The sequence below is a fragment of the Poecilia reticulata genome, linkage group LG19 (genome assembly GCF_000633615.1).
Source record: "Poecilia reticulata strain Guanapo linkage group LG19, Guppy_female_1.0+MT, whole genome shotgun sequence".
Taxonomy (NCBI): domain Eukaryota; kingdom Metazoa; phylum Chordata; class Actinopteri; order Cyprinodontiformes; family Poeciliidae; genus Poecilia; species Poecilia reticulata.
This window is the reverse complement of record NC_024349.1, coordinates 4404619-4418749: the sequence shown is the minus strand read 5'-3', so window position 1 is coordinate 4418749 and position 14131 is coordinate 4404619. Positions and strand designations below refer to the sequence as shown.

The window sequence follows — 14131 nt, the reverse complement described above, 5'->3', positions numbered from 1 at the left end:
TTGCTTCTGTTTAGAAACCAGTAGCTCTTCCCAAGACTAGACAAAATATGAGCAGTGATGAAGAAGAGGAGGAAGAAGAAGAGGAGGAGGAAGAAGAGGAAGAGGATAATTATGACGAAGAAGAGGAGGAGGATGACGAGGAAGAGGATGAAAATAAGAATTTCAGAATGAAAAAAATGACATCTGAAGAGCAAAAGCTAGAAAAGATCAGAGCTGTGCCGACTAAACCGTCAGGAGTGAAAACAGCAGAGAGGAAAGTTGAGTCTAAAGGGAGGAGAGCCGAGGAGAAGGTACCTGGAGGCCAGTGGCTGTTTGATGATCCTCATCTAGTAACTCTAGTGGACAGCAGAACCTTAGCGCTGGACGTGTGTGTGTGTGTGTGTGTGTGTGTGTATGTGTCGTTAGTGATTTGTTGTTGTGTGTAGGTTGTGTGTTGTGCAGTAACAGATGCAGTGTGTTGGTCTGTTGTAGGTGAAGCATGAGACGTTTCCACCCTGTGAAAACCACTGTTTAGAAAAATGTTTCAACTTTATCATGTGTTTTATTTCAAACTGAAAGCAACAATTCTCTTGCAAAATGACATTCATGTTAATTCAGTTGTTTATAACGTTTCTTTATCATGTCAGTCTGTGGCCCAAAACACACAACTTGACTTTTCACGCTGCGCCCAGAGTTTTTCTTCAGCATAAACAGAAACTCAAAGCTGCTCAAACACCATCTCTGTTTTACTCTTTCACTTTTTTCACATCCTACTACTCAAAAAAAACACACTACTGTTTTAGCAAGTGAAATATTGTCGTTTGTATTTTCCGACCAAGCGGATGTGTTTCACTTTGGGAAGTTGGAGAAGCTGCCGCTGGAAATGGTGGGAGTGTTTTGGGTCGTAAGTCGGATCCGGTTTGGCCTCCGATCCAGCAGACCATCAGCAACATGTGTAAACCTGCTGTCTTTAAAGGCTTGTAATCTAAAATATATTATTTGCATTTGATAATTATTTTTCAAGTTGAAGAAATTTGAAGTTAATCACCCATTTATATTGTATAATATTTTACAGTAGATTTTAGGTTTTTAAATCTGATATGGCAGAAAAATATTGATGTTTCAAAACAAGTGTAACTGTTTATCATTAACCCATCGCAGCCAAATACTCTTAGAAATACATGAATATTTTAGGCTGAAGTTTCTATTAAATAAAAAAACAGTATCTATTGTCTTTCAGCAGATTTTAGTCAAAGGATATTTTTTGTCCTCAGAGGCCAACAGGTGAGGATTTTAAAGATCAGAACATTTCGCCGCAGTCCTTTTCCTCTTCCAGATGTGGCGTAATGAGCATCACACAAATATCCTCTCTTGGGATTAGCTGTGTCACACAGGATTAGCCGTTTTATACCAACAAGCTTCTTTTTAAGATGCACCACTGAATGTTTAGGAACTAGGGAGAGTGTTTAGTCTGGCAGCCACATCTCATCTCAGAGTTTCTCTGTCTGTCAGCACACAGTGAGCTTCTATTCTCCTTTTACCCCTGTGCTGCTGGAACGTCCTGAGGGCTTTACACAGAAATAACCCCACCCCCCAAACCCCCACCCACCACCACCTCATTCTGTGTTTACCCCAGTTTCTAACAGACTGCCAGACTCTCTTTATTCATTAATGTCTGCCTGTCTCCCTCCTGCAGACCCTTTCAGTTAGTCAACCTAATTATGGCTCTAAAATTGTATTTCTGTCTTGGCTGCAAATGTCGAGTCTTACTGGAATATTTATGTGTCATCCTGACTTGGAACTTGTTTGTTCTCCATTTAACCTGCGTGTAAAATCCAGCAGCTCTACCATAATGGCCTCAGAATATTATTCCACCTTTTCTTTCCACCTTTATCCATGCTGTGTTTACGTCATCCTCCTTTTCTCCTCAGCTACAGGCTCCCAGTGTGAAAGGCTTTGATTTTGCCAAGCTCCATCTTGGCCAGCAGAGTAAAGATGATGTCATGGTGATCCAGGAGCCCGCCCTGCCAGGCTCTGGCTCCGCTCCTCTCGCTCAGTCCATTAAAGATGGCCTCAGTCCATCTGAGAACGGCGAGGTCCCCACGCCCAAATCCAAAACCTCCGCCTCCTCCACCAAGGCGTCCCGCGGCGGCCGGAGGCGAGAAAGGTCAGTGCTACTGCAGGGAAACCGTGCCTCAGTGTCAAAACTGACTGCAGACAAACGGTTTCTCAAACGTTGTCTGAGCTGCAGATTCAGGTTTTAATTACACAAGGACCATAACAAATAGATTAAGCAAAATATTCTGCAGGCTAATTAATACAATTAGCAGTTTTGGATCTAGTAAGATTGAGATTTTTTTAATGAAATTACAAGAATGAAGTCATATTAGTATCAAAATAAAGTCTTGATATTATTCTAATAAACCTTTATAGCATTACCAGAAGAAAGTCATAAAAATATTGAGAAAAAAGTTGTTTTAATAAGAGCAGAGCTTTGATGGTTATGAAGATCTAAAGTGACTTGATCGTCCAGTCCGTGGTTCTTTCTCCAAAATACTCAGTCGCTTGATCAATTCTTTTGAAATCCATCTACTGATAATGATTTGATGCAGATGTGGTACGAGAATAAATATTTCTGTACTTGTAAAAGCAATACCAAAGTTTAACTTCACAAAAGGTGAAACATTCCTCATTTTATATTTTATAGTGTATTTAATGCAAGAGTTTTCCTAATAGTACTACATTACTGTCATCATTTTATGACTTTATTCTGGTAATTTATGACTTCATTTTCATATCGTTGCGACTTTTTTCTTGTATTATTGCAGCTTTATTCTTATGATGTTGTCATAAACAAGCCTATTATGTTTATTCTCATATTATTACTAACTAACTTTATTGTCATATGACTTCATTCTAGTTGTATTACAACTTTAGTCTCTGAATATTATTACTTTATTCTTCTTCTTTATTATGACTTTATTCTTTTACTATTTTCTCTGTAGGGTTGTTGAACGTTTTCTTGTTTTTATGCAACTTTATTCTCGTATTATTACAACTTTAATTATTTTATGGCTTTGTTCAGGTAATATTGTGACTTTATTCCTTGATTATTTCCACTTTATTGTTGTACGACTGTATTCCTGTTTTACTCCCTTTTGACTTGTTGGAAGTCCTGGCTCATACCTTCCTGGAAGACCTTGTTTTTTGCTAATGCATGGCGCTAGAGCGCATTGATGTGGCTTGTATTATTCATGTAAGTGTGTGTGTGTGTGTGTGTGTGTGTGTGTTTTCTGGGCAGGATCTCCCCATCAGACGGTGACTCAGTGGTGAGTGACCACTCCAGTGAACGGGAACCCACTGAGGAGAACCTGAGAGCCCACGCCACGCCCAGCGACAGCAAGCAGACCCGTAAGGCCCCCATCAATGTTTTAAATGGCATGTGGCCACGGCAACGCTTCTCCAAACATGGAGGAGGAACAAGTTGGGGACGGGCACGGACGGGAAAATGAGCTGAGATAAGCAGATGAAGAAAGCGCAGTTAAAGCTGGTGGGCCTGATTGACAAGAGGGCCAGACTGAGGGCAGAGGAGAAACGCAGGAAAACTGAAGAGAGCAGCAGAAAAACCAGGAAAGATGTTGTATGTTTATGTTTGTGGTGCAACAGGGTTCAGAGCAGGAATGGGGAGGGGAAACCCAAAGTGGCTGAATTTACTTTATCTGACAGCTTGTTGATTGAATCAAGCTTGCTTTGTCAGGCAGGGTGTGTGTTTGGGAGCTGGACTGCGTCACACACACACACACACACACACACACACACACACATACTGCAGGCTGAATCACTCACACAGGAATGCTCGCTGTGTTGTTACTGCTAAGAACGAGCTCCACTGTGTTTGTAATTAGAAGGTGTGTGAAGCTCATGTGCAACGTCTTTGTTTTGGTTCAGTCAGACTGTAATCAGGGTATTTCCTGCTCCTCTGAACAACTGATTTTGTTTTTAAAAGAATTAGAGACAAAGAAAATCTTTTATCAATCAATCAGTTATCTTTAGGGGCAGTTATTGCATAATGCTGTAACATGTAGGCATAAGATTTCAGGTTATTTAAGATCATTAAGAAACATTGAACCTGAAAAATGAATAATTTTTATTTATCAAATTAGTTTTTTTCTGTCTTTTCTTCTATGTGTCTCACCTGACTTTAGGTTTTTATCAAAGTGATGTTTAACTTTGTTTTTCTTGATTTGTTTGATCTCATTAAGACTCTTTCTCTTTTCCATCATGGTTTACAGGCAAGAATAGAATTGGTAAGAGTTTCTGTGTTTCCCCCATGGAGCTCAGGCTTGACCTCCAGCAGCTGTCTGTGTGTGTTGCCTGTTTGTTTCTTTAGTTGTTTTTGTGCTCTGTTCGTTCTCACCATCCATCACTGTCTGCTGAGCTGTCAGTCACTGCGCAGATACAATAGACCTCACCAGAAAAAGGTTAACGCTGTTGTCTGAAGGAAAGTTGGAGATCCACGATCATTCATGGCAACATTCCCTCTACATTTCTTTTTTTTTTTTTTTAGAAAATAATGCTGTAAATATAGTTTATGCAATTTAATAGAAAGCTCATATCTGTGTTTGAAGCTTCTGTTCGCTAATTTAAATTAGCAATAGCAGTTAGCATTCCTGTGCTCTGCAGGGTCACATTTCCCCTCCTTTCTTTCTGCAGGTCCACCACCTATGAACGGTGCTGCAAATGAGCAGCTGTCGTCAGCCTCCATCTTTGAACATGTCGACCGGATGTCTCGCGCCACAGATGCGAGCCGCAGGCTCCCCAACAAAGTCCAGCTCATCGCCATGCAGCCAATGCCTGTCCCACCACTGCACGGCCCACCTGTCAACGGCAAACCATCTGATACCAACCAAATGAACAAGGAGGTGAAATTCAGAAAGATCCACCTGCCTAAAATCCTACCCACCTGCCCACCAACATACTTAGTCACTTATCTACGTAGCAACCTTCCAACAAACCAACCAGTTTACCTACTTACCCACCTACCAACCTATGTAGCTAGCCATCTATCTACCTACCAACCCATCCACCCTCCTAGCTACCTATATACCTACCTAACTACAAATACATGGCACACTTTTCAGTCTTTTATAATGAATGTTGAAAACCATGAATCATTTTCCATTTGAGTTCATTTGTTTTGTTTTTTCAAATAAAGTCCCAATTAGAAATGTCTGTGTGGTTCTAAACTTCAGATCCAGGCAGCGTTGAGGCACAAGTCAGAGATCGAACATCATCGTAACAAGATTCGTCTGCGTGCCAAGAGGAAAGGTCATTATGATTTCCCTGCAATGGACGATATAATCGACAGCCTCGGCGACGCAAAGGAGCAGGATCGCATCTACCAGAAGGCACAGACTCAAATCGATAAGATTCTGGATCCAGATAATCCCGTTCCTGCCGTCTTTATGGATTCCAAGAAAAGGTTTGAGCTGATGCCTTTGATCAGTGATTGTGTGTGAAACCGTCGTCTGATCCAGCTGAGGCAGGATGACTCTACGTCATGTGAACTCTTGTCTGTTGGCTCCCCAGCGGTCGTGGGCGGCGCTCCCCAAAGCAGAGATTGAAGAATCAGCTGAATGGAGGCCTGATAGAAGCAGATAAAGACCACCTCATCACTGAAGACAGCGACGCCGTTTACAGGAAGTGCCCCGGGGTCAACAACGTGGCCTACGTGGTGAGAAATAACCAGAACTAACATCTGCTCAGAACTAACATCTGCTAAGGTTTCCTACTGACGCTCAAACACATGCATGTTAATGTCTGGTGTTCTGACTCCAGTCGGACCCGGACCAAGGCCCCGGTTCCCCTCAGAGGAGCCCCTCCCCCACCGATGACGTCTTCCTCGGCCCAGCTTCCTCCCCGCCGGGCCACGCCCCGCCTCCGCCCCCCTACCTGCCCCCGCAGCCCTCCATCGAGGAGGCGCGGCAGCAGATGCACTCGCTGCTGGACGACGCCTTCGCTCTGGTGTCGCCCACATCTCAGAGCAGCACGGCGGGCATCACTCTGCCCGGGGTCAACCCCCAGGGCTGCAGCCCTCCTGGCCGGGGCCCCAGGGCCTGGGGCCCCTCCTACCAGCCTCCTTTTCCTGGTGTAAGTAGTCAGATGTTAATCAAAGATTTAATCATGCTTCTATCCATGTTGCATTATTTGAAGCAGGTGTAAAAACTTTTTAACGAATTTGAGGAGGTTATTTTGAATTTGGCCATTTAAATTAGGCTTTTCTAATGTGATACTTCACTCCACATATGGAGAGACGGCTAAAGCCCTAGAAGAAGGTTTGGACTGGATCCAGAACTGAGTCTGGACCTTGAATCACCATAGCTCGCTATAATTTGGTATAAAAGTTTGCACTGTCTATTCAGATCCTTATTTAAAAGTGCAGACATGTCCTCTCTCTTTCATGTCCTTTCATTCACAACATGAAGCCTGCAGCTTCAGCTTAAGTCGTTTCCTCTTAGCCAACTAATTAGTTAAGTATTCCTCCATCTGCTGGCCCCAGAGAGGGCTGAGCGCTCTGCCCCATCAGCCAGATAAGTTCACTCTTTAAGACCTGCAGCATTACAGTCTTTAAATGCTTCATCTGCACTTTGCCTCTCAAAGAAGGGAAAGTAAAGGAACCGCCTGAAACATTCAGTGAAATTATGCTGTATAAAAACAAGCAGCTTCATTAATTACTGCTGTAAGCTAAAATCTATGTTGGTGGTGCTTTGTTTTATTTTATGGATGGAACTGCTGAGAGACAAAGAAGTTATGCATGGTGTAGATATCCTGCTTTCAGATCATGTTTAGGCTTAAAGAGCGAGGCCAGAATGAGATAAAAGCTTTCATTGCCAACTAGAGTTACATGAGTAGGAGGCATTTAGAGAAGACGAGGCAGCTGGAAACTGAGCTGCTAATAAATCACTCAAACTGAGTTTTAGACATCAAATAAATGTAACTATCACACAAGAATATCCTGATTTAATCATAAAACTGATTTCAAAAAATGTCCTTTCCTTTAAAAGAGTAAAACCATGTTTCCTTTAGTGTAGAAAAATAATGTTGTTAAATAAACTGTGATTAACTGCATTTATTAATTTAGTTCAGTTTCTCTAACCAGATTAGTGGATGAATTGGATCCCATTTGGCAGTTAAGTTCATAGATTACAGAAAATGCCCCCCCAAAAACTCATTCATCAGTTTAAAGAACAAGAGATTAAATTATTCATCGTGTTCAGTTGATTATTGGAATAATCATCAAATACTTTAGTAATCGATTAATTACTAACTGGAGTACACAGACTGAAAAAATGCCATTTACTGAGAGAACATTGGACTCAGAGCACTAATTATCCCAAAAATGCACAATAAAAATATGTTTTGCCCCGAACACCCCAAGTGTCAGGTTTAGCTTCACCTGATTCAAATTCTGTAATAAAGTCACTTATTAAGCACGTTTCGCCATCCAGTTATTAATTTCTACACTGTATTGATGTTCAGTTAATAGAGGCTGAACTTTTCACATGTTGATGTTGGTGTTGGCTGCAGATGCATCCTTTGCTATTAATGCTCAGTTGTTCACTAAAGGAACACGATGTTACATTTTAGGCAACAAAAGTCTAGCAGAGTTTGGAGAGCTGTTTGAGCAGATGCATCATCATCTTCATCATCATCATCATCCTCATTCTGCCTCACAACAAGCTTTACTTTGTGTTGATCTCTCACAAAACTCATAAAACATAAAAGTAGCAAAGAAAATCTTCAACAAAATATTTTGAATTTTCTACATCCTTTCTACATCCTTAAAGGCAACACAGAGCATTTCAAGCAGTTTAGATCTACCTGAGATGTTTTACTCTCATTAACGTGTTTCTTGTTTGTCTGCTCCAGAGATTCACTGAGCTGGGTGTCTCCTCTCCTGCAATCCAAGGCCTGACTCCAAGGTGAGCAGTTAGTTCACCTATAATCAATAAGTTTAATTGAATCTGTATTTTATGACACCAAGGTGATGTCTGGTTGGATAGTTCCAGTGGAATCTCCTCCCTGCTTCACCAGTTTGAATGTTTTCTACGGAGCTGGCCGCTCATGAATAATAAAAGAAGCATCATCGTTAATTTATGAGTTTAATGGATCAGATCTAACCAGAAATCATCAGAATGCACAAACATCTGTTTGTAATTTTGGAACATTTTACACGTATTTCTTGTGAAAAGGGGCCTTGTTTAGTTTCTAGCAGTTCATAACTTCTTTCACATGAAGGAAATTCACACCTGGGCTGCAGTAAATGTGTGATTATTGGTGCGACTGAAGGATTTCGTGTGCTTCAGGCAGGGCCTTGGCTCCAGCTTCCTGCCACCAGGAGAAGCAGCGGGCCTCAGCGAGTCTCTGCAGCCGGACAGCTTGTTCTCCAGCAGGGCGCTTTACGCCAAGGAGCTGCCCTCGTCTGCCAGGCCGCGCCCGGTGGGGGGGACCACAGGTACGGGAGGGGCACGTCTGAAAACCACACATTTACACACCTGCTGTCATGAATTACTGATGCTGTTCTACAGTTTCAGCCTTTTAAAGTTTCCGTTTACATTTTAGAAAATAAACAAAGTACAAATTTCACAGTTTTCTGGAGAAAATACATTTGAGGACAAGTTACAGTTGTTTGTTATCATTATCCATCATAAACACATCTCCCGCAGTGGAAATATTAGTCATACATTCTGTTTAAAATGAAGCGTTTTGTTAAGCATGGTGTAAGATCTGTGATGCTGAGGGCCCGTTTCCCTTCCAGAGGACCTGAGGATGTTGTTAGAGGTAATTATTAAATTGTTGAACATTTCCAATAAACTCTGGTGACTCTAGGAACCAAACATATTCTGCCAAGTCAGAAACGGTTCTCCTGTTTCCGTCTCGCTCCGCAGCGAATGAATCCTGAGGAGAAGAGAGAAAATCTCTATTTTCTCCCTTTCAATAAAATGATCCAAGTTAAATGACATAATTTTTCAGTGTGAGATTATACAAGATTTGATTTTTATGCATTTTACACATGGTTGCCAGGGGCGACAGTTAGCGTGGCTGTTTTACTGAGCAGTAACAGTTAACAGCTGCGTTTGTTGAATCATTTAAATAACTTTGCTGGAGTAACATCTGGATGATCTTCTCCTGATTTCATAAATCCAACATTAATGCTAATTTATTAAAGTGCTGACTTTATTTCTCCAAATGAAACAAATGTCTTTTGGCTCTCGGCGTCCTGAGTACAGCGCTCGGCTGACTGACCGCCCTCTGGACGCTGCGTGGAGCTGAGCTGGAGGCAGCGCTGCGGACCGAGTGTCAGGTGATCTAACTCTGCTGCTCTGTGCGTCTCCAGGTGCTCAGCTCCATCACCTCACACAGGTGGGCCTGTCCAGCCACATGAACGGCTACCCAGCAGGCATCAGGGCGGCTCCCGGCCAGAACGGAGGCCTGGGCTGGAACCACTACCACACCGACAACTTCTCCAGGCTGGACGTTGAAAAAGAGGCAGTAAGTGATTGATTTACTTTGTAGACTTAGAAAGGTTTTCGCTTCAAATCAATAAAGAAATATGGGCTCAATGAAAAGTTTGTCTAATATCTGCTTAAGGGTTATATTCTTATATTTACTTGTATTCAGATTTACTGAAAACATGTTTAGTAGGATGTAAAACTTTCCAGTTTTCTTTTGCAAACTATTTGATGTGTGAATATTTGCCAGTTGCCTTCAGTTTCTGTGCTCCTGTGACTTCTTGACCTTCTGTGACCTCCAGATGCACAGGAGTGGGAGTGGGGATCCCACGGCGCCCCCTGTCCATCTGGACACGTCAGCGGCGGCGGCGGCGTACCTGTCGTCCCCCCCGCCCCTGGACACGTCGCCCCCCACCCACTCCTCCGCCTCGCTGATCAAGGCCATCAGAGAGGAGCTGCTGCGTCTCTCCCAGAAGCAGGCGGCCGTGTCCAGCTACCACAGCTGAAGCTCTGGACGCCTGATGATGCTTCCCATGGAAGCTCCTGTAGCGCCACAGCAGAGGAACTGTCCTGCTAAACTGAAGCGGTGGTTCACCTAATCCTCAGACTCTCTACAGGAAAAATACAACAGATGAACTGAGAGGAAGGGTTGTGAAATGGGACAATGTTTCTGTCTCATTGACCAGGCTGGGATAAATCCAGCTGTTTCCGCTGTAGATCCATCATTTCACTGTATTACTTCAGACTCAGTATCCTGTCATGTTTGTATTTTACAATCTTGCCTTCGCAAACAGAAGCACCCCGTTTATGAAAGTGTTTAACTGCCGGAGCCTCGAAATAAATCAAGAGCAAAACCTTCTCATTATAACGAGACGAGTTTTATATCTCGTTTATAACAACAAAGTTTCTAGTTAAAACAAAAAACCTTCTTGTTATAAGTAGAGACTTATAACAAGAAATGTTCTCCTCTCCTCTGACTGGAGGCATAAACGGCCCCCTTTGATTCTCCCTCTCATCCTGTTTCTTCCTCATGACATCTAAAAAGCCCAAGAAGTGTTTCTGTTTTACTGCTCTGACCATTCTTACTTCAAAGAGAAGATATTTTGGTTTTACTGAGATATAAAATGCCATAAGTTGCTTTTTAAATCTTATTTAAATGAGATGCTTTATTTCCAGCCTCTGGCAGTTGAAACCTTCTGTACTCCATAGTGTCCACTCATCACAACTATGGAGATCTACGCATGTAGTTAAACCAGTTTATGAAAGACGACGAAACATCAGTGGTGTCAAGTCTAGCTCTTCTCTAATCCAACATGGTCAGAATTATGCATACAGGCTCGGACTTCCACCACAGCCAGTGATTTATTAACTAACAGGAGTATTTTAAACTCTATTCTCTGATCTGAGTTTTTCAGGCAGACCTGTGAAGACGCTGTTGCAGTAAAGACAAATGCATGGATGAGTTTCTGTAGATTTTTTAGTCCTGTAATCCTGAAAATGTTCTTCAGGTGACAGAAGACTGACTTTGTAACTGTCTTTATATGACTGAAGGTTCAGGTCTGAGAACAGCGCTCTACCCAGGTTTTGGTCTTCTTCTTTATTCAATCCACTTTGCACCACTGGCAGCAAACAGATCCTCAGCATGATGCTGCCACCACTTTGCTCAACAGTGTTGCTCTTCCTTAAGTTTAAGAGCCTGAATAAACATTCTTCTTCTCACCAAAACCAAATAACTCGGTCATAAAATGTTCTCCGGATGATTTCTGGCAGGTGCATCTGGGTGTCAAATACAGAGCAATGCGGAATCATGACCTCTGACCTTAACTGCGGCAGGGAGAGCTTTAGATGATGTCATGAAGTTTCTGAGGCTTTTTTTTTAACTCATTATAATCTGAACTGCTTCTTTGAAGCTCTGAACCATGTAAGAGTCGGTCACATTTTTCAGCCTGTTTGCATAATTTTGACCCCAATTTGCTCCTGATTATTGTTTTTTTTTTTTTTTTAAACACAACAGGATGAATGTTCTGCCAGTCCTAAAGGACATGGAAAGTTCCAAATATGCGGTTAAAACCCAGACAGTTAATAATAATATTTCTGTCCATAATGAGTGGATGTAAACTGTACGACTCCGACCATCAGCAGCTCGTTTTTGTATTTCTGCCATGATTGAGCCTCGCCTGCCTTGACACTGTGATGTAGACATCAAGCAAGCCTGTCGGTGTGGCTTCCATGCATCATGATACTGAACATTTCTTCCTCGATTATTGCAGTAAAAACCGTTTCTGTTCATTTTGATCATGTTTTTTCATGGTAAAGTTCCATGCTGTTTATTTCTGTGTAGTATCTAACCGACTGGTACTTTAATGGCCTTGGAAGGAACCTCCAAACAGTTTTCTGGGCTGGTTTTATGTATACTTGACATATATATTTCTGTATGTATTAAGTATTTGGCTGTAACTTGATGCACTGTTTGCAGACTACTCACTGCAGCTCTGGTGTTTCAAAAAGAGCGAGTTAAAAAGTCAGGAGCTGTAAACTAGGACAGGCAACTTTTCTGTGTTAACTATATATTGGACCATCAGCTTTTATTCTCAGTATTTAAGGTCTGCTCTGCCTTTTTGTACTGTACTGTGCTTTTTTTTGTCATTTTTTTGTGCTTTATAAATTGCCTCATGTGATTATGTTTACTTTATTTGTTTTTTTAGTTGTTAAAAATCTTACAAGATTGCATTTTTCACAAGCAAGGCCCTTGTTCTATCCAGGGGGCTGAGGTAATTTATTGAAGTGAAATAAAAGATGGAAATGTGTATTTTGAAGCAGGAGTTGATCGTATGTTTGTGTTTCAGTGTTTCAGCGCTGTTACGTCCTTTTTAAAGCCGGTTGAACGGAACAGAGCAGATCGGCTCAGTCAGCATATCATCTCTGCTCCTGTAAAAAACTGTTTCCACAAAAAAACAGTCCGGATGTGGAAGAAATTTTATTGGAAAGCGCTCGAAAGGCAGGAGCATTTCGGCGGTCATTGTGTTGTAGCATCTAGGTGCTTCACAAACTCTGCCGCCACCTTCTGGTTTTGTACTGTAACTACATTTCCTAGATTTCCATTATTTGATTTTTGTCTTTTTTGTTGTTTGTGATCTGTTGGCTGGCCCAACTTTACATCTGATTCTTGTTGCATGTTCACTGGTTAAATTTATTTTTGTTTTTGTGCATGCTGTTAATTTTTGAAAAAAATCAAAACATAAAAAATGACAATGTGTCAGTGGAGCATATTTACACATTCAGAATTACAACACATCTGAGTTGATCCTTCAGTTCATTATTATTATTCATTGCACATTGGAAAAAAACAAAATTGTTTCCTGTCATTTTAGATGTTATTTTGTTTACAGCTGAAGAAGATTACAAATTGAATTTTTTTTTTTTTTACACCATTAAAAGGATATTTCATGCTTTACTACATGGTCACAGGGAAAACTGTTTATTGCGTTTCACAAAGGAAGATTAGCCACATAAGTTCATTATTTCTGAACTTATGTCTAAGAATGTCATTAGAAAGTTAAGTGGAAGGAAAAAGTACTGGAAAAAAGTTGAATAATCAAGTAAAGATGGACAACTGACTGTGTGTGTTAAGCTACTCCTGCACCAGAGATGGCAGCAGATCTAGACTGGTATTTACCAGTTCAAAGTCTTTCTTTTTTTCAGATTAAAGTAAAGTTTGGATTTAATTTTGAAATCCAGATTGTGGAGGAATCTGCTGGTTCTGGTCCACTGGGTTTTATCAAGTCTACAGTTAGAGCAGATGTCAACCAGGAAATCTTAGAGCTCTTCATGTTTCCGTCTGCCGACAAACTTTATGAAGATCCTGATTTCATTTTCCAGCAGTGCTATAGCGCTGACCCACACTGTTAAATGTAGCGATATCTGTTTTCATCACCATGGGTTGTTGACATCAGAATCAAAAATCCAGACAACCTGAACGCCGCAGTAAGTAACCCGGGCTTCCTGAACGCTTCAGCAGAACCACGATCCCATAATGCAAAGCAGCTAATTTTGGGTATTCAAAAATGAAGCACTTATCCCTCCACGTTTATTCAATGTTTATTAAGAGTTTTAGTGAAATCACCTTTTTGGAGGTGTTTTGCTGAGAAGCACCTGAAAGGTAGGCTTTGTAGTTATCACAAACAGCCAGCAGGTGGCAGCAGCCTACAGGAAAATGGACTGGTGCTCTGGCTGCATGCTAGCAGAGCGGCTTTACCTTCAGCAGGTAAACCAGTTACCTGGTGTACCTGCTGAAGGTAACTGGTTTACCTTCAGCAGGTACACCAGTTACCTGCTGAAGTAAACCAGTTACCTGCTGAAGGTAACTGGTTTAGTTCTCATAAAGCGGCAGCTTTAAAGTTAAATATTTAATTGTATGAATCAGTATTAGTAATAAACTATTATCACTACATGGCTGGGTATAAAAACTACAAATACTTAGCATAAAAACCAGTTGTTGCCTGAAACAAGCTAATTTTTCTCTGCAAAATAAAACTTAAATTTATAAAATCCGTAACTAGTAAGATATGGGTCTGGTTTCAGGTTGAAAGTAAACTTCCTTCTTCTCTTCTGTTTTATCCCATCACTGGACTTGAAGCAGC

The 14131-nt window shown here is 41.4% G+C and overlaps 1 protein-coding gene across 2 annotated transcripts in view; it reads left to right on the top strand.

Annotated features, from left to right (window-relative positions):
• si:ch211-1e14.1 (UPF0606 protein KIAA1549) overlaps window positions 1–10234 on the top strand; it is a 34763-nt gene extending 24529 nt beyond the window's left edge. The window contains exons 12-22 of one of the 2 annotated variants that reach the window (XM_008436535.2): window positions 1911–2146; window positions 3281–3390; window positions 4272–4286; window positions 4693–4901; window positions 5232–5461; window positions 5569–5713; window positions 5818–6129; window positions 7909–7961; window positions 8346–8494; window positions 9377–9531; window positions 9794–10234. In XM_008436535.2, coding sequence (XP_008434757.1) covers window positions 1911–2146; window positions 3281–3390; window positions 4272–4286; window positions 4693–4901; window positions 5232–5461; window positions 5569–5713; window positions 5818–6129; window positions 7909–7961; window positions 8346–8494; window positions 9377–9531; window positions 9794–9997 — 1818 coding nt within the window. In that variant the 3' untranslated portion in view covers window positions 9998–10234. The remainder of the gene's footprint in view (window positions 1–1910; window positions 2147–3280; window positions 3391–4271; window positions 4287–4692; window positions 4902–5231; window positions 5462–5568; window positions 5714–5817; window positions 6130–7908; window positions 7962–8345; window positions 8495–9376; window positions 9532–9793) is intronic. The other variant, XM_008436536.2, reaches the window with a different exon arrangement.
• Window positions 10235–14131: the final 3897 nt, after the last annotated feature.